Source organism: Rattus rattus, chromosome 4, assembly GCF_011064425.1.
Source record: "Rattus rattus isolate New Zealand chromosome 4, Rrattus_CSIRO_v1, whole genome shotgun sequence".
Classification (NCBI taxonomy): Eukaryota; Metazoa; Chordata; class Mammalia; order Rodentia; family Muridae; genus Rattus; species Rattus rattus.
In genome coordinates, this window is record NC_046157.1 from 157,993,689 (window position 1) to 158,012,554 (window position 18,866).

General features: G+C 42.3%; 1 protein-coding gene across 1 annotated transcript in view; it reads left to right on the plus strand.

Annotated features, from left to right (window-relative positions):
* Positions 1-18,866, plus strand: part of Cab39 (calcium binding protein 39) — a 61,392-nt gene that overhangs the window by 39,691 nt on the left and 2,835 nt on the right. Inside the window, exons 3-8 of the mRNA XM_032901522.1 lie at positions 4,307-4,471; positions 6,313-6,431; positions 11,621-11,789; positions 14,398-14,457; positions 17,328-17,393; positions 18,384-18,527. Of these exons, the coding sequence (XP_032757413.1) occupies positions 4,307-4,471; positions 6,313-6,431; positions 11,621-11,789; positions 14,398-14,457; positions 17,328-17,393; positions 18,384-18,527 (723 nt within the window). The remainder of the gene's footprint in view (positions 1-4,306; positions 4,472-6,312; positions 6,432-11,620; positions 11,790-14,397; positions 14,458-17,327; positions 17,394-18,383; positions 18,528-18,866) is intronic.

The window sequence follows — 18,866 nt, forward strand, 5'->3', positions numbered from 1 at the left end:
TGGTGACCCCAGAGTTTCTGACATGTGCACCTGCATTGCTACCTAATCTAAGGACAAGGGAAGAATACCAGGCAGTGGGCAACAGCATGAATTCTCTTTCAGATATATTGGATTTGAGGTAGGTACCATACCGTAAGACAGCTCAGTACAGACATTTTGTGTAGACTGCTGAAAGACAAAGCCTGGGAGACCTGAAGATAGGCATCTGTGAGGCTTCTGCTCTGAAGAGTTAATTAAAGCAGTGGGTGTGGATGAGGTCACTTAAAGAGAAGCTGCAGAGTAACAAAAGGCAGGAAGAAGGAAAGCTTCAGATCTGACTGATCCTGTGGGTACTTGATAGTTAAAAGTTTAGTTAAGGAGGACAGACTGAAAAGGAGACCCAAGAGGTAACCAGAGAATCGGGGAAAGGTAAAAACTAGGATAGGGATGGGTGCAGTGAGCAACAATTATAACGCTACGGGTGCCAGGCATTAGGAAGACAGGTAATTGCCTTTAAAAAGCAGTAAGTGTGAGGTGCAAGAGTCGAGTGAGCTTGGGATGCACTGTGAATAAGGAAGGAGATGTGGACTGTGACAAACGTGGGTAAGCATTTGAGAGACTGAATTATAGGTGAAGTATAGTTAGGAGGATTTGTGATGTCCAGAAAGAGCATATTTGGTTCTGTTAAGGGGAGCCTTGATCCTATGCTAAGACTGGAAATGGGCTGAGTTGGGAATTGGCTATATGAGGAGAAGAGATATAAGATACATGGGGTTCCCAGGAGGGCAGGAAGTCATCAGAACACAAAAGCAAGTAAGCAGTGAAGGGTGTGTGTGGCTCTGTTGTCATTGCCTCCCCACTCTTACTGTGACAGGCAGTGCATCTTCTGAAGAGGAGGGGACTTTAAAGACAGCTTTATTGAATGTGTATACCATGCAGTTTAAGTGTGTAATTCCGTGTCTGCATGGATATATGTGATGATGACCACGTCAGTTCTAGAACACACCATCACCTCATAGTGAAGGTGCACCCTTTAGCTGTAACTCCTTTCAGCACCTGTTGCTGTCAGAAGAGAGCATGAGGCTTGACCTGAATGCAACGCCTAAAATCATTAACATTTCAGAATTGATAAACTTAAGAATTTCTAAGTGTTCAAACTTGAATTTAACCAGAAAAGCAAAGGAGGCTAAAAGAGACCTGCCCTTAGGGTCACGGCATCAAACCACCAGGTAACGCACTTAGAAACCCAGTAAGTGGCCGGTTTTGTTTTTTTTTTTTTTTTTCTTTTTCCTTCTCATCAGTGAGACTCACTTGGAATAAAGGAACCGAAAAAGCAATGCATATAAACAGATAATAGAATCTGTCCTGCTGTGATTTCCTCTTGGTCCAGAAAAATTACATTTGGGGTACCTTATTGCATATGAGAAACCTAAGCCCTGCAGATAATAAGGTAGATACTGGACCAGAAGAGGTAAGGTCTGCTGCACCTCCACACACAGGCCTCCTTAAAGGCGTCATAGGACCAAGAAGGGAGAATTTGTAAGCATTGAGGGTTGATGGAAAGCCTTAAAAATCAGAATAGGTTTGATTTTTTTTTTTTTTTTTTTTTTTTTTTTTTGGTGTTGTTGTTTTGTTTGTTTTTTTTAAAGTCAGAGTTGAACTATATAGCCCTAACTGGCCTGAAACTTCCTATGTAGACTAAGCTATCCTGGAACTCTGGAGATCTGTCTCCCTCTGCCAGGATTAAAGGCATATATACACCACTATACCTGGTCAAATGGTTCAGTGAAAAGATTTTACTAAATTTACTTGTTTTTTTTTTTTATAGTCAGAAAATATGAAATAATGTCCTTTTATTTTATCAAGATATTAAAAATCTTTACAAATATGATTTGTAAATAGTGCTGAGTAGCCATACTACAAAATTATTAGATCAAAGCCAGGTGGTAGCGGCACATGCCTTTAACCTCAGCAGAGGCAGGCAGATCTCTGAGAGTTCATGGCCAGCCTAGTCTACAGAGTGAGTTCCAGAACAGCCAGGTCTACATAGAGAAACCCTGTCTGGGGTTTTGAGATATATGTATGTGTGTGTGTGTGTGTGTGTGTGTGTGTGTGTGTGTGTGTGTGTGTGTGTGTGTGTGTGTGTGTGTGTGTGTGTGTGTGTGTGTGTGTGTGTGTATTAGGTCATTACTGAAAGGATAAGATAGGCCCTTCTGTGGTTCTTCCTATTAGGCTTTGGTTAGCAATTTTTAGGCAGGCCACAGAGGCATATCTAGATATGTGATTCAAATGTAAGAATAATATGACTTACTAAATATCCTTTAAAACACAGAAATGTCTGTGCATCCTAGGTGTTAGGCTGATGGAGAAATACAATTAAATAGTGAAGAGTTAAAGCCTTTGCTGTGGTATCATGCACTCCAGTTGGCCATAGCACCCTCCAGAGCCAAAGACCCACTCTGCTCTCCATGCTTCCTCATGCTTACCTAAACTACTAAAGATGACCTCAGGCTGTGTTTGTGTATACCATCAGTACAGGACCTGTATCTGGAACAGGGTTGGTCATTATCCTACCTCTCTTGGATAGTAACAATAATTCACACAATTGAAAAGAAGTTTTCTGAAGACATGCTTTAAAGGAAGACAGGTGTACTACCTCAAGCAGGAAGAGAAGTTACTGCTTGGGCTATCAGACAGTGTAGGGAGGTCATGTTTGCCCGATTCTAAGATCCTCCAATATAGCATTACTAGAAGCAGGAACTATTCAAGGTGAAGTTGTGCAATCATTTGGTAAGAAGCTTTGATGGTTGTAAAGGAATTACTGTGGAATGTTTCAATTGTTTTGAATATTGTCTTAAGCTGTATACTTGCTTAGAATGTCCTATAGCAAGTCTGTATTTTGGTGGGCTAGATTTTTGTTAGCTTGCTTGCTTGTTTTTATGAGACAGCTTCACACCATGTAGTAATATAAGCTGGCCCTGAACTTACTGCTAGGACCTGAGTTCCAGTCCTTGTGATTGTACAGCAAACACTCCTCACCACAGCCGCCTCTCCGTACAATGCTGTTCTTACTCTTTTCTTGTTTTAACTTTTAAATATGTATGTGTGTTTTGCTTGCATGTAGTCTGTTCACCACATGCACGACTGGTGCCTAGGAGGACATCATCTCCCTTATAACTGGAATTACCAAACTGTTGTGAGCACACATGCAGTGGGGCTGGAACTCAGACCTTAAGTACTGAGCCATCTTCCAGCCATCTTATTTCTATTTCTTACACTTGAGATTTATTTGCCTTTTTACCAGTATTTATTTTGGCAGGGTTTTTTTTTTTCTATCAGATTTATATTTTTTGTTTAGTTTTTCAAAAGTTGGTTGGTTGATTGGTTGGTTGGGTTGTTTGTTTTTTGAGACAGGGTCCCTCTATGTACTTCACACTATCCTGGAACAATGTAGAGATAAGGCTGGCCTCAAACTCCCAGACACCTGCCTGACTCCAACTCCCAGGTACTGGGATTGAAGATGTGCACCTGGCAAATTCAAAGTTGTTTTCGTTCATCACATTTTCAAATATTTTGCCCGCCTTTTACTCTCTTTGTGGACTGTAGTTATGTATAGTCCTTAAAGCTACCCTAAAGCTTATAAACATGATGTCCCCTCCACTTCACCCCCATGATTCATTTCTGTACATTTGTTACTAGTCAGCAACGTTTTCTTTTGCAGTGTCATATCTGCTGTTAACAGCCACTGTAGCTTTAACTTTAAACATCAGAGTTTCTAGTGCTGAGTCTGTTGTGTCTTTGGTTTCTCTATTTAACACCTTGGTTTTTCTTGAATGTGATGAGTATCACTGTAGTAACTTTTCACGTCCTCTTTATTCTACCAGTGCCATTTCTTTGGCTTTTTGTATTTCTAGTTTCCTCTCCCTCGTAGCTGCCTTTTGCTGCTCCTCTCCCAGACTTAGTTGTTAGTCTCACATGGCTCTTCTGAAGAGCTTCCCAAGCTTGAGGAGGAACTTGCTGTCATGCCTGTTCCTGCTTTGCATTAATTAGCTGAGCTTCATTGTATATTCAGAATGTTTCGTCCTTTTTGAGGGAGCACATGCAATTCTCTCTCTCTCCCTCTCTCCTCTCCTCTCCCCTTCTCACTCTCTCTCCTTCCCTCCTTCTCTCCCTCCTGTACAATGTCCAGCTCCCGAGGACTGAGCTGGAGTCTACACGTAGGTTTAAGGGTAAATAATATAAAATGTGGATATTTAGCTCATACACTATGATACGCGTTGGTTAGAATGAATTGTTTTTCTCTTCTGCACCTTTCTCCCAAAATCAGGCTACAGAAGAAGTTTCCAAAAATTTGGTTGCCATGAAAGAAATTCTGTACGGCACAAATGAGAAGGAGCCCCAGACAGAGGCCGTAGCGCAGCTGGCTCAGGAGCTGTACAATAGTGGCCTCCTCAGCACCCTGGTGGCTGACTTACAGCTCATTGACTTTGAGGTAAGAAGTTCACTTCTTAATTCTCAAAAAACACTTCTTGTGGTCCTTTCCCATGCATTCTACTCTTTGGGATATTTTAAGATCCCTGTTGACTCGGGCTCCTGGCCTTTGTACACACGTTGTACACACCACGTTGTATATGAAGTTTCCTGAGTGTTTGTCATACCTTTCTTTTAGGTTGTATTTCATAAACTGCTGTTCTCTGAATCAAGAAATCAGCAGTCTAAAGAAAGTCATAGAATGCTAGAAAACCTTAAAAATGTCTATTATAGCAGAAATCATATGTTTTATATTTGCTTGGCACTGCTTTTAAATTTTTTATTTAGTGTAATGTTGAAACAGATTTTATTCACAATTTTGACTTTCTGACTTCTGTAAAATTTATTTCTGATAATATTGGGCCTGCATTCCTTGGCCCCACAGCTAGAGCAGAACTGCAACCAAGCCATTCACTTTTGGATTAGCAGCAGATAGCACAGCTTGCTTTTTTTCCCCTCTCTTAGGGCCTGCTCTCTAACACCACCACCCCCACCCCCCGAATTTTATTGCCTCTGTGGATGAAGTTGGATCATGACATGTTGGGTTCATGATGGTGTATAGTGAGTTATAATGGCCTTGATTCCTGCCTGAGAAGCATATATCCCAAGTTCTCTATCTACATGGTCATAAGTAACTCCATGAATATGCTCTAAGTCTCATTCATGTTCGTCTGCCTGAGCAGTTAGATGTTATCTGTGGGTTTTGGTGGAGAGAGGTATGATAGAGTTGGAAGAAGGGATGGCTACTTCAATAATTCTTAAAGGAAAATAAACATTTTTGGCCTGTTATAAAGAAGATAGAACAAGATATTTCCATTTATACAGCTGATTTTGTGTGTTTTTAATAGTGTGTCAAATTCTAATGGTTTGTTTCTCTGTAAACTTGAAAGGTGCATTTGGGATATATCTGATCCTTCTCTGTCTCCACCTATTTTGTTCTCTCAGCTGAACACTGAATTTAATATTCATCTGAAACTTTAGAGGCATTGGTTTTTTAAGTGTGTGCCATGAGACTGATTTGTAGACGTTACCATTACTGCACCTGAGCCAGCACAAGCCCCAGGGTGATTTGTCTGTGGGCTCCAGTGCTCTCTGGGCTTTGTCAGCCTTGTGATAGTATCTATTCTGAAACATCTCTCGGGGGCCTGTTGTCTATTATTAATTTCTTAGGCAGCTTTCTGAGTGTTGAGGTTCACTGGTGATCTGTCTGACTGTGTGCAGTGCTGTTGTAAAGCTCTCATCTCTGAACTACTGTAATACTACTACTGTAGTCCTTAGTGCTTTATTACTACTACTGTAGTCCTTAGTGCTTTATATTTAATATATATTAAAGTCTTTCCTAGCCGAGTGAGTTCATAGAGGAGTTTATCTACTTGCCAGAAATCCTCTAATGTCATTACACTGAGAGTACAATCTCCTCCCTTTCCGCTCTGTAAAAGTGTGTACACTGTAGTGTTCACAACAGAAGTATCCACTTGCGTAAGGTTCATATCCCTGTAGATTGTAAGTATGCTTCCAACATCTGTTTTCCATAACCGAGTCAGCATGCTTCTGAGAGTTAGAGGTGGTTAATAATGAGATTTCATTTTGTTGATAAAATTGTATTAAAATTGTACACTATTAAATCTAAGAATTTGTGATTATAAAATTAGATAAAATTAGAAGTTTAATGTCTACAAATGTTGCAAAGTCAGATATCCAGTCATAACTAATACACAATGGCTCTTTGACTTTATATTGAAGGGTGGATGGACATTTTCATATTTAGACAGGTAAATATTTTAATGATTGTATTCCTAATAGGGCAAAAAAGACGTGGCTCAAATTTTCAACAATATTCTCAGAAGACAAATTGGTACAAGAACTCCTACTGTTGAATACATCTGCACCCAACAGAATATTTTGTTCATGTTATTGAAAGGGTATGTACAATGTGATAAAGTTTATATTCTTAGTTCAAAAGAAAAAGAAAAATTGTTTGGGTGGGGAAGGATAACCAGATTGGTAAATGGGAAGATATTCTCTGTAGTTTTAGCTCACTTTTGTGTAGCCCTTGCATATACTGCCCTCTTAACGTCTTAGCCTGGAAGCTAAACTAACACAAAACGCCCTGCAGATGCAAGCTGGAAACTGGGTGGATTGTGAGAGCCTTTAAGTTCACTAATCACATACAACTGAAGGGAAGAAATAGAGCCAGGGTGGCCTAATGTCAGTTCTGTAATAGCAAAACCATTGAAATCCCAGGCTAATCCCAGTCCAAAGAGGCTTCCTCTGCACCTCACCTCACCTCAGCCCTCACACAGCAGTGAAAGCCTCCTTGTGGGCATGCATGCTTCTTACCCTCGTTCAGCAGAGCATGCGCTGCTGGGTCACTACACATCTTCCTGGAGTTACTTCTAGACTAAGCAGGTGTTTATGATTTGGGTAGTTGTTTGTTTCAGAAACAAAATCAAAACTTAGATCTAAATTAACAAAAGTGAAAAGACCCTCTTCTTTCTCAGCACTGAGCCAACCCAGCTGGCAAGGTAGTCGGTTTGTCGCCTCCACACTACTGCTGCTTGGTACTTCTTGATATCATCCCAGCATGTTTGCCCACTGCAGTGACCGCTGGTGTGAACTACCTTGCTCCCCTACCGCCAGCTTCACACATTACCTCATTTGGATTTGTATCTCTGTGGTTTAACACTTCCCCCAAGTTCAGACTCGTTTAGACAAAGCATGAGTCCGTGACATGCCAGCATCCTGCTTCCTCCTCTCCATCCCTACCCATCCGTGATGCTGCTTCACCTGTTGCTGTACAGAACTTTTGTTGTGTCAGTCCAGTGTCCCTGTGGAAACATGCCATGTGAATAGTCTGGATTTTGAGTGTTCTTAGAACAGTGTGATACAGACCAGAATTCCCTTTGCTATAGAAACCAAAGGTCTATTGAAGTCTAAAAATAACTAACACTTCTATTATTTCATGGCAGCTTTGATGTAAATATTTTTTAGATGATGCATAAAATTAAAAAACACCTTTGAGATAGTGTCTCATTATGTAACTCTTGCTGGTCTTGAACTCAAAAGATCCACCTACACTTCATTTCTGAATGGTAGTATTAGAAGCATGTGCTGTCACTGGAAGCTGAAATAAGTAAGATTTTTGAGAAATAAAGTATAAACTCTTATCTGACCTGGTCAGAGCAGAATCCTCAGCCAAGGGGATAAGAAGGAAAAGCCCAAGAATGAAGCTTGGCTTGGGGTGCACTACCCTCCTCCCACCACACTTGGTTGGGAAACTGAACATTTGACCATAGAAAAAGACAGCAAGCCTTCCCTAGCCACAACCCCACTTCAGTCATTGGCCCCGCGCCTTTCCTGCCCTCCGAGGCCCTTCCGTCTCCTCACACACAGCTCGGCTCCTCCTGCATCTGCACCGTCTGTGTGATGCAGGCCATTTCACAGCCTCAGCACTTCTACACTTGGTACAGTCCGGTGCCCAGCTTTTGTACTTCCTTGATTTTAACAAAAAGATTTTGTTTAAAATGGACTTGTCTGCAAACTGAATTTCATAGATAAATCTCTTGCTTTGTACTATTCTATAATAGCTAATCTACCCACTTTTAAAAAGAAAAAAAAAGCTCTAGCTGGGCATGGTGGATCTCCATGAGTTCAATGCCAGCTGGGGCTGCATAGCAAGTCTCTGTCTCAAGTAAATAGACAGGGATGAATGAATGAATGAATGAATGAATGAATGAATGAATGAATGAATGAATGAATGAATGAATCAGTTTACTGATTCTGGTATTGCTTCTTTTTTTTTTTTTTTTTTTTTTTGGTTTTTTTTGGAGCTGGGGATCGAACCCAGGGCCTTGCGCCCTAGGCAAGCGCTCTACCACTGAGCTAAATCCCCAACCCCGGTATTGCTTCTTCTAATTAAACATTTTCTTCCATAAAATAGAACTCTCCACAGTGGTGATTTCAAAATCCCAGATACAGTCTGTGGGGAAAGCCAGTGCCATTATTTTAATGCATGGGTGGTCTAGCTGCTGACTTGAATAAGCCTTGAATATATTGTTTAAACATTGTTATTAACTCAAAATAGATATTGGATGTTGCATTATTTATTTTTCCTGTTGCTAAACTAAAGTAGTAAAAGCAATTTAAGGAAGAAAGGGTTAACTTTGTGGTCACAGTTGGGGGTCTGGGAGGATGTCCTGATGGAAGGAGATGACATCAGGAAGCAGAGTGCTCAGCTCACTTTTCCTTTTTATTTAGTCTAAAGCAGTAGGTCTAGCCCATGGTATGGTGTTGTCCATAGTTAAGGCAATCTTCCTTCTTACCCTAATCAAGATACTCCTTCACAACCATGCCCAGAGGCTGCCTAGTATAGATTGATCCTCTCAGGTATGCTGTGAGGCTCGCCTCCTAGATGATTTTCATCCTGTCAGGTTGACAGCCAGTCTATTAACCATCACAAACCTGGTTTAGTCCATTGTAAACATTTTTATATTTAAGTTGCCCCCTATTAGACCACTGTGTGCTCCTTTGATAGGCTCCTTTGTTCTTTTGATAGAGCCCAGTTGGTCTGTGATGGCTTCTTTGCTTTCTGACATCTTCTTCATTCCATATGGTTCCTGCCTGACCTGGAAGGTAGCACTATTTTAGGAGCACTGTGAGCCACCTTTGGAGATCTCTGTACTGGAGCTGATTAGATAGTTTAGATTACTAATGTTCCATGCGATTGACTTATCAGGCTCTAAGTTCTTCAATGGAAGCTTTTGGGGGAGGTTGTGCTGCTGACTCTAGTGTGCATACAGGAAGTACTGGTATGGACTGGATTTGGAACAGTATTTTACCAGCTATTTAAAATCTAGCGTGATCTCTAACCTAGTGTTAACAGGTTGAACAGCATAACTGTTCACTGACTTATGGTTTAATCGTTTAGACGAGCTTGAAAAACCGTGATCAAAACCTGTCATACTCGTACCCCAAACTGTCTTACCCTTGTCTTGCAACTGTCCTGTTTATTAGAGATAAGCAAAGATTAACACTATGATGAGCTATCTTGTGAACCGACATTTTAATCACATGAGAGCCAGTCAGCATGCTGAGTACCATGCCCTATCTGAGACAGAGGAATGCAGTCTTGCTCCTTCCTGTTGAGGATGTGAGGCAAACATACAACGAAAGGACAAAGGTAGTGCTCTCAGGCAACAACTCTACACGGCAGGATTTCAGCAGATAAGTGGGTTTATTAAAGGCTGGAGTTGCAGAGAGCTTAGAATTTACTTAGACAGAAAAAAGAAAGCACCCTGATGGGATGTCACCGGTGCAAAAGGTCCAGGGCCAAAATGAAACCTTGTGGTAGGCAGCTGTAAGCTGAAATACCGGACCTTTTTTGACAGGTACCATACCAGACCAGTAAGTCCAATAAGGGAAGGATAAAGGACACTGTGCCCAGAAGCTTGTTTGGCAATAGTTCTAAACTGCCAAACTAGAAATGCTGGTGGGAAACTTTGTTTCTTGGCTTAAGGTTAGGATGCATTTGCAGTTGTTAGTCACAAGGTGAGTGAAGGTGGCAGCGGAAATAGAGAAGGAAATAAAACTGAAAGACATGAAAAGGCCCAGTGACGTCAAACATAGGAAGTACTGAAAGCTGACGATTGGCAGTGAGGCTAGAATGGTAGCTTCTACCTCTGTGTAATGATTTAACTTCAAATTATGGCTGTTCTCCCTCATTTGCATAGCCACATTTCAGATAACTCAGTAGCCACCTGTGGCTTAGTAACCACCATAATGGACAGCATGGGTGCATAGAATTCCCCCGGCGTAGCAAGTGTATGGTGCCAGGTGACAGAGACAGAACACTGGTGCCAAAATGCAGAGCTGAGGGGGCAGGAAGTTGGGTCTTGGTTTTGAGTGGTAAGGTTGAGGTTTCATGTTAGATAAGCTCAGCTTCCATAGACCTTTACTTGAGGCTTTTTCAGCTGGAAAATACCCAGCCACGGTTCAGAAAGAGTGAACTGGGGAAAAGAAATTTAGTCATAGTTGGGCCCCGTAAGATTGTGGGCTCTCCTCAGCAGGCGAACACCTCAGCAGAAAGAAGGGGAAACAGGAGGATAAAAGGGAAATGGAGACGAGGGGGGGGCGCTCTTCCCTATTTTTAAAGAGAAGGATAGTGCTGGGATGTAGCTGAGTGATAGAATACTTACGCAGCATTCACACGCCTTGAATTTGATCAGCAGTACCAAAACAAGAAGAAAAAGACTCAGGTAGGCAAGCAGAGACTGGCACCATCCGAGCATTACACAGACGCATCTTGTAGTTAAGAGGGAGTCTCCACTGGCCAAATAATTACTTCACTAGAGTATTGGGAAATGTTGTTTGACTACCAAAAAATAACGTATGTGCGCTTGTCGGTAGAGAAGTAGAACCAACACCGGTGTCTTGGAGCAGGAGAGAAACCTGTCTGAGCAGGACTATGGAGGCGCCTGCTCAGCTCAGATCACAAGGGAAGAAATGCTGAGACGGAACTGAGAATAAAGGAAAAGGCTGCATTTGGAGAGTTAGTGAGGAAATGCCAAGGTCTCGGGATCCACCCTCTGTACTTTTAGGGTCCCTAGGTTCTCCATGGTAGAGATGGTTTGTAAAATCCTTAGAACAAGGCTTGCATTTGTGAGGCTTACATGTCTCCGAGAATCTGGAAGTGCTGTTTTGAGTGTTGAAACAGTGATGTATAATTGCTGAGTATTTGGATGGGCCTGAGTTTATACTGTCAATTTCTGAGTTTGAAAAATACGCTATTACTGTTGTTTTCAAGTTGTGGTTCTTCTGGTTGTTGGTGAGCACAGTAGGTAAAAGCTAAGTTCTTGGGTAGCATAACTCTTCCTTCTAGACTTTTCACACACACAACTTGTATTCTCATGGTCTCTGCCATAGTTGACTTTTCTTGACTGAAGGCAGCTGTCCACCTCTGACACAGATTAATTGATCCTGCTGTAACACGACAGTGCTCACTTAGTATCTGAAACGTCATTGAGAAAGTTTGAAATGATCACTTCTGCTGTTTTGAAGGAGAAATCATATGTGGCCTTTGTTTGTTTTGTTTTGTTTTATTTTGTTTTTACAGGTATGAATCTCCAGAAATAGCTCTTAATTGTGGGATAATGTTAAGAGAATGCATCAGACACGAACCACTCGCAAAAATCATTTTGTGGTCGGAACAGTTTTATGACTTCTTCAGATATGTTGAAATGTCAACATTTGACATAGCTTCAGATGCATTTGCTACGTTCAAGGTAACATTTAAAAACTTAAATTCTAAGCACACTTGCAAGTCAGATTGTTTCCCCATCTTTGTCTCCTACTCACAACTGCCCTCTAGTGGGAATAAAGAAGGTGTTTTATATGCATTTGGTATGCCTCAGGTATTTGTAGTAAAACCACAAAAACAACCAAAAATGTGAAAAAAAACCCTAAATTCTCAAATCTTATCAGCAAAGCAAAAGTCCTTTAAGGTCAAATTTACACTTTCCTGTTGAGCTATTCCCTGAGTGTGGCATAGATAATACACAGACTGCCCAGCAACCAGGCTTCCTCATGTGGCGGGGCCCTCTGCAGTGCCTCCTTTGGCTATCACTAGATGGGGTAGTGGAACTGACCTCCACTCAGACACCATGTTTTTTGGAATATATGTGTTATCAAATGCAAGGACTACATGCATGATGGACAGCCCAAGACACATCAGAATATACCTAAATCCCATCAAGGGAGCAGGGTTATCTGCACTAGGCCTTCTGTGTCCTCCTGCGTCCCACCCCACCTTACCCCACCACAACCCCCACCTTACTCCCGAGGATTTGTGTGACCCGTTTCTTTAGTTGCAGACTTCTCTTTGTGGTATAGAAATGATGGGTCAATCTTGAATGTTTTCTTTTTGTTTTCAGTGAGAATAAATCTTGATGTATTACATTTCCTTAAATGACCTTAAAAATTGTTGAATTCTTGTTTAGTATATGTAGCTCACTCATACTCAGAAGCCATGAACACTAACACGGTGAGAAGTTGTCACTTTCCTTTTAAGAGCTCAGCTTAGTAAAGAGCCCCGGAGGTAAGGACGGCTCTGGGTAAATGTTTATAAGGGTTATGAATACGTTAGGACAGGGGGAAGGCTTGGGGACTGACAGTAGGGTTTCACCCTGACTGAGTAAGGTATGAGTGGTGCCAAAGATGTATTTCCAGAATCAGTGCAGCTGCTGCTGCAGAAGCTTTAGGTAATTCCTCAGATACATGTGTGTAAATGTCATGTATAAAGCAAGCTGCAATTAACTTACAATTATAGCATAGAGTGGTCACTGTGATGTTTCAAACATCACTGCTGTTGTGGAGTCAGAATCATGATTAGGGTGCATTGATGGGAGGGAGTGCCCCATTCAGGAGCAGCAGCCCAGCATGAAGGGAGGTGTAATAGTGCCTTGTGTGGCCAGAGAACAGGGTCTTTTCTTTTGGCTGCACTTAGATTTAGATTGCCCACGAGAATGATTCAGCCACAAAATTGAAATGGCATCACCATGTACAGATTCTGACATGCTAGTCTCATACCCTACCATCCATCCGGTTTCTGACTGCCTGACTTGTTTCAGGCACTATTCTAGGGTCTGGGGACTCAGCAGTGGCTTGTACATACAAGCCTTGTCCTAGCAGTACCTACTCAGGGGACATCAGCCTTTAATCAAGCATGCTCTTTTGACAGGGAGGCTTAGGTGCTTTCTCTGTTGGTAGCTTCCTTGGAATGCATTGTGTTCCTTTCTGCATTGCAACCGTTGATGCTTGCTAAGGGTCTGAACACACCACCACTTCCCTTTCTGCCTGTGATGGAAAAGCTTCTAGCACCTGTCAAATGGAGACAGAGCCTGCATGTAAAATCATGCTGAGCAGCAACTGGGTACTGCAGGCTTCTCCAGAGATGCGAAACTGAACTCCAGCTTTTTTATTTCACTTGTTTAACTCTCACATGAGACTTGGGGAAAATTAGCAAAGTTTCTTGAACATCCCTGTTTAAATGAGTGAATACAGCACTAGCCCTATACAGCAGTTTGAACAGCTGTAAATCCTTGGGGTGGGGTTAGAAGCTTTCTTAAAAAGCATACCATGGGGTTGGGGATTTAGCTCAGTAGTAGAGCACTTGCCTAGCAAGTTCAAGGCCCTGGGTTCGGTCCCCAGCTCCGAAAAAAAAAGAAGAAAAAAAAAGCATACCATGAAGATCATTAAGTGTGATGCTTTCCCAAACACATCTTCTAATTTTCCTGGCTCATTCACTGATATATTTAATACTAAACCCTTGCTATGTACTGGGAAGAACTTAGGTGCCAGAAACTCAAAGCTTATGAAAATCCATGTGATCCTTGTGTTTACGGAACCAACAGTCTAATGAAGGAGAGACCTTCCTAACTAATCCATCCCACAAGCACACGTAGAATCACAACTATGACCCATCAGGACAAGTTTTCTGAGGAAGTGCTGTTAAGTCAGAGTCTGAAGTCAAGAGTAGATGACTGGACATGCAGAACACTTCCGTGAAGGGACGTTTTGGGGAGGCAAGTGAGAGATGAGCTCCTTGCACACCTGGGCCTCAGTATCTCCACCCAGGAGCTCAAGCTGCATTGCTGCCCATGTGCATGGCCTAGGGCCAGTGCCACCTGTAATGAAGAAAACAGTTCTGCCTCAGTGGGACCAAGATCACTTCCTGGTCCTGAGTAACAACCATGATGAAGAACTCAGTTCTTACTGTGTGCTAATATTTAACCGCAGTTTACTGGGTAGTTTGTCAGATATTTTAGAATTCTCTTTTGTAAGAAACCATTAATGGAGAACAACTATAAAAATACATGTTTTTTCCCTTTCTAGGATTTACTTACAAGACATAAGTTGCTCAGTGCAGAATTTTTGGAGCAACATTATGATAGAGTAAGTATTTGAAATACTTTAAATAACATTTATAATTTTTAACAAAAATTAATTTAAATGGAGATTTCAGTTAGATTTTGTATCAGAATATTTGACTGTATGGTGTTTGTAAATGGTTTAATGATCACTTTACTAAAACAAGTCCGAAAGCAAAATTTGACCTTGATTCATACATTGCCCTTTGCAACTTTTCTTACTTTAGAAGGGGGAAGTGGTCATTTTTGCTCCTGAATGATAATCTAGTTAAGATGCAAAGAGAATTTAGTCTGACTTTTATACTTTTTCTTCCTTTTTCATCAGTTGCTGCATACAAGTAGAGAGAAAGAGGCAGCAGCTGATAGGATTTGAGCAGCGCTGGCCTAGAGTGGGCAGGACCCCAGCTCTGCCCCTGCTTCACTGCTTACTCCTTGGTGGCCATGGCCAAGGCACTCACTGCTTGGGGGCTTAGAAACCCTCCTTATTTGTAAAGTGAGGACATTGGACTAGCCATCGGTAAGGTTGCTTCCAGCTCTGTGTCAGTGTCGGTCAAACCCAGCCGTGATGACCTCCAGAGAGCTGTCAGTGATCCCGGGTGCTTGATGACTTGCTGCCCATCAGCCACACCATTACCCCAGGGCTACAGTGCCACAGTGGTTCCCTGTACACTGCCCACGATCTGATAGTCATGTAGAGAACTTAGAATACTAACTCTCCACCTGAACCTCCCGTCCATCCCACGTGATTTGGCTTATTTTTTAATTCTTCCACTAGTAGTTTAAATCTTTGAAGTTTTAAATATTGTTAATACTTCATCATTTGCTTTGCTATCCCACTACATCATAAGATTCTTGGAGGCAGAATCTATGTGTCCTTGTGTGTCCCTTGTTCCCCTCCCAACAGCATGTGGCTAAGAAGGCAGCCTCATACATAGCTTAGACATTGACAGCACTTTATTTCTGCCATGAATGTTTGGGTGCGGTTATTTCCTTTGTGTGTTTCTGGTTTGAGGTGGCAGCCTTCATTTCTTTGGAGCATCACAGGCCTTTTAACAGGGTGGTTCTCAACGTGTTGGTCATGATCCCTTTGTAGGGCCATACTAGATATCCTGCATATCTACATTATGGTTTGTGACAGTAGCAAAATTACAGATAATGAAAAGGCAGTGCAGTGATTTCATGGCTGGGGGAGTCAGGACAACCTGAGGAACTGTATCAAAGGGTCAAAGCACTGGGCAGTGGTAGCACATGCCTTTAATCCATGCACTCAAGAGGCAGAGGCAGGCAGAGCTCTGAGTTGGAGGCCAGTTGGTCTACAGAGCAAGTTCAGCACAGGCTACACAGAGAAACCCTATCTCAAAAACTAGAGAGAGAGGGAGAGAGAGAGACAGGCATAGAGGCAGAGGCAGGGATGGGCAGACAGACATAGGAAGGGGGGGGAGGAAGAAAGAAAAAGAAAGGAAGGAAGGGTTGCAGCATTAGAAAGGTTGAGAACCACTGCTCTAACATCAGAAGCCAGAATCTGGCTTCAAGTTCTAAGACTAAAGGCTTCCTTTACTCTTTGTGCCTCCTTTTAGCCTCAGAGCAGCAGGTGCCACTAGTGACTGTGTGGAGTATGTGCCCCTCTACCGCTCAAGCTCCTGGAGAGAATGCTAAAACACAGTGAGATTAGCCATTGCTAGCCTGCTTTATTTCCACAAGGCCTCAGAAGTTTCTTTTTAGTGTTACCAACCTAATTTAAAGCCTCCCCACAGATAGACTACCTTATTTAAAGAGATTTCTAGAGGTGATGAAGTCTATTTTAATGTTGAAGTAAAATGGTTTTTATATGTTATTTGCAAATGTGACGTCAGCTAACAAGATTTTAGAAAGCCATTTTTACAGAAATGTGTGGAGTGCAGTCAGATCTGAGGGAGAAGAAATATCAAGTCCTACCAAAAAATATACTTAAAACCCTGACCACTTTGTTGGTTTTGTTTGTTGGTTTTTGCTTTACCAACTAAAGAATGGGGGAAAACAATCAGTTAAAAGATGAAAAGATACGTGCTGGTTGCTCAGAATGTCCTGTTGACGTAGGTGAAGGGAAGCTGGGTTGCCTGACATGCATTGGCATTAGTTGCTCCTACCCTGATGACATGTTCTTACCATCCCCACTTGGAAGACCCGGTGGACCCCTATCACTCTGATTTGCAGCTTTGCATTCCCCGGGTCTCTCATTCCAGGAATATCTTTCCTTCATCCCATTTCTAAGTAATATCGATCCCTTCACCTTTGAGCCAAGTTCTCACCTTTCAAAAGCTCTGTCTCCTTAATACTGGAGGTTTCTCCCCTCTCTTATCTTTATTTTCTCTCCTTCCTTGATACCGTGAAAGAACGGGTTTGGTTTTCTCTTTGTGGTTTAGACAAATAGAGTTCCTGTATATGAAATGATAGGAATTTTTTAACACCAAGAAATGAATATGGAAAGTGTGAGAAGGTGTTAATGCAGTGGTCCTCACTAACCAGATATTTACATTATGATTCATAACAGTAGCAAAAAGTTAAAAATAGCAATTACATAATGTTCTGGTAGAAGGTCAGCCAATGTCCTAAAGGGTTGCAGCATTAGGAAGGTTGAGAACCACTATGTTAATGTTTTATCATGGAGTTAGGGTGTAGAGGGGGACTTGTCAGTGTAGTCTGTGGGTCTGACTGGAGCCTGGAAGGGGCCAGTCCCAGGAGCTCCCTGAATAGAAGTGGCTGGTGGCATTGCCAGAGGGGCACATGAGAAAGGGAGGTTTGACATCATTGTGAGCAGGAGAGCTCAGGCCTTTGTTATTTCAGTCTGTCCTGAACTTTACAGTGTTATCTAGCTGCCTTTTCCTTAACCCTGATGTGTGTTTTCTGGTCTCCTAGTTTTTCAGTGAATATGAAAAGCTACTTCATTCAGAAAATTATGTGACAAAGAGACAGTCACTGAAGGTATGGCACATTCTCTTTTTCATGTCATTCATTTCTCTTCACTATGTATTTGCAACTTGAATTTGGAGCATCAGGGACATGCTGGTGCTGGTTGTAGACCTTTAGGAAAAAAAGCACATTTGTGCTTTGAGCATGGTTGGGGTCTTTCCAGGGTGTGGGGTGTGGTAGTGGTCTGTATGCACATTATAAGGTAGAGACACCAAAGGGGAATATGCCACTCAAAGCTGGAGACCTGAACCCAGGCAGCTAGCACCAGGGCAGGCGCCCTTCTATCCGCCCACAAGGATATTGTCTGCTCCCAGCCCGGTATGTGGCTGATCGACAGCCTCAGCTGGAGCTCAGTGCAAGCACAACCCGGAGGACAGTCCCAGCTGAGCAGTAGCCAGCCGCTTGCACACTGGGTTCATATGGAATAGTGAGGAGGCACCGAGGCAGCAGAGACGGTCTCAGCTCCCTGCTGTGCTTTCTGAGCAGGGCTGTCTTGAGGAACCACTGCTGAGACGCAGCTTTGCGAGGCAGATGTGAGAAAATGAAAAACAGCATGCATTTAGGCAAACACCACCCTTCATCCTGGAAAGCCCTGCTAAAAAGAATTTAAAACAGGAAAAAAATTAGTTAATAAACGGAACTTCCTCTACCCTTTCCTTCTTTGGGTGGTGGTGGTTTGTTATGCTGTCATTTTTATTTTTGTTGCTGTCTTTTGAAACCAGTCTCTTCTAGCATCAAGTGACGACTGGAAGATGGATTGTTTAATTTTTTGATTTGCTCTAAGTCTTAATTTAAGAGTAATGGTCTAGGGCTGGAGAGATGGCTCAGTGGTTAAGAGCACTGACTGCTCTTCCAGAGGTCCTGAGTTCAATTCCCAGCAACCACATGGTGGCTCACAACCATCCCTCTTCTGGTATGTCTGAAGACAGCTACAGCGTATTCATATAAATAAAATAAATCTTTAAAAAAAAAAAAAGAGTAATGGTCTAAATGTCTTCTCAGCTTCTGGGTGAACTGCTGTTAGACAGACACAACTTCACTATTATGACGAAATACATCAGTAAACCTGAGAACCTCAAGTTAATGATGAACCTCCTCCGAGACAAGAGCCGTAACATCCAGTTTGAGGCCTTTCACGTGTTCAAGGTGAGCTGCACAGCAAACCTTCTTCTGAAACTTCATTATAGGTCCTAAAGTACTGCCCGTGTTGTAACCAGTCAGAGCATGCAAATAGAGGTGGGGCCTGGGTGGAAATGGGCTGGGCCCTTGCTAGTGAGAAGGGAAGTGTAGTCAAAGATAGGTGGGTATTACTCTTCAACTTGCACAGAGGTGTGCAAAAACAAATGCTGCTCCTGCTGTCGTCGTCTTCCTCCCGACCCCCATCCCATCTGAGGCTCCCCTCAGACTCTTTCTCTAGCTGCTTAAGTAAGGTCCAGTACAAGGCCAGAGGTATTTTTAATGCTTTCTTTGTGGGGTAGGGTGTTA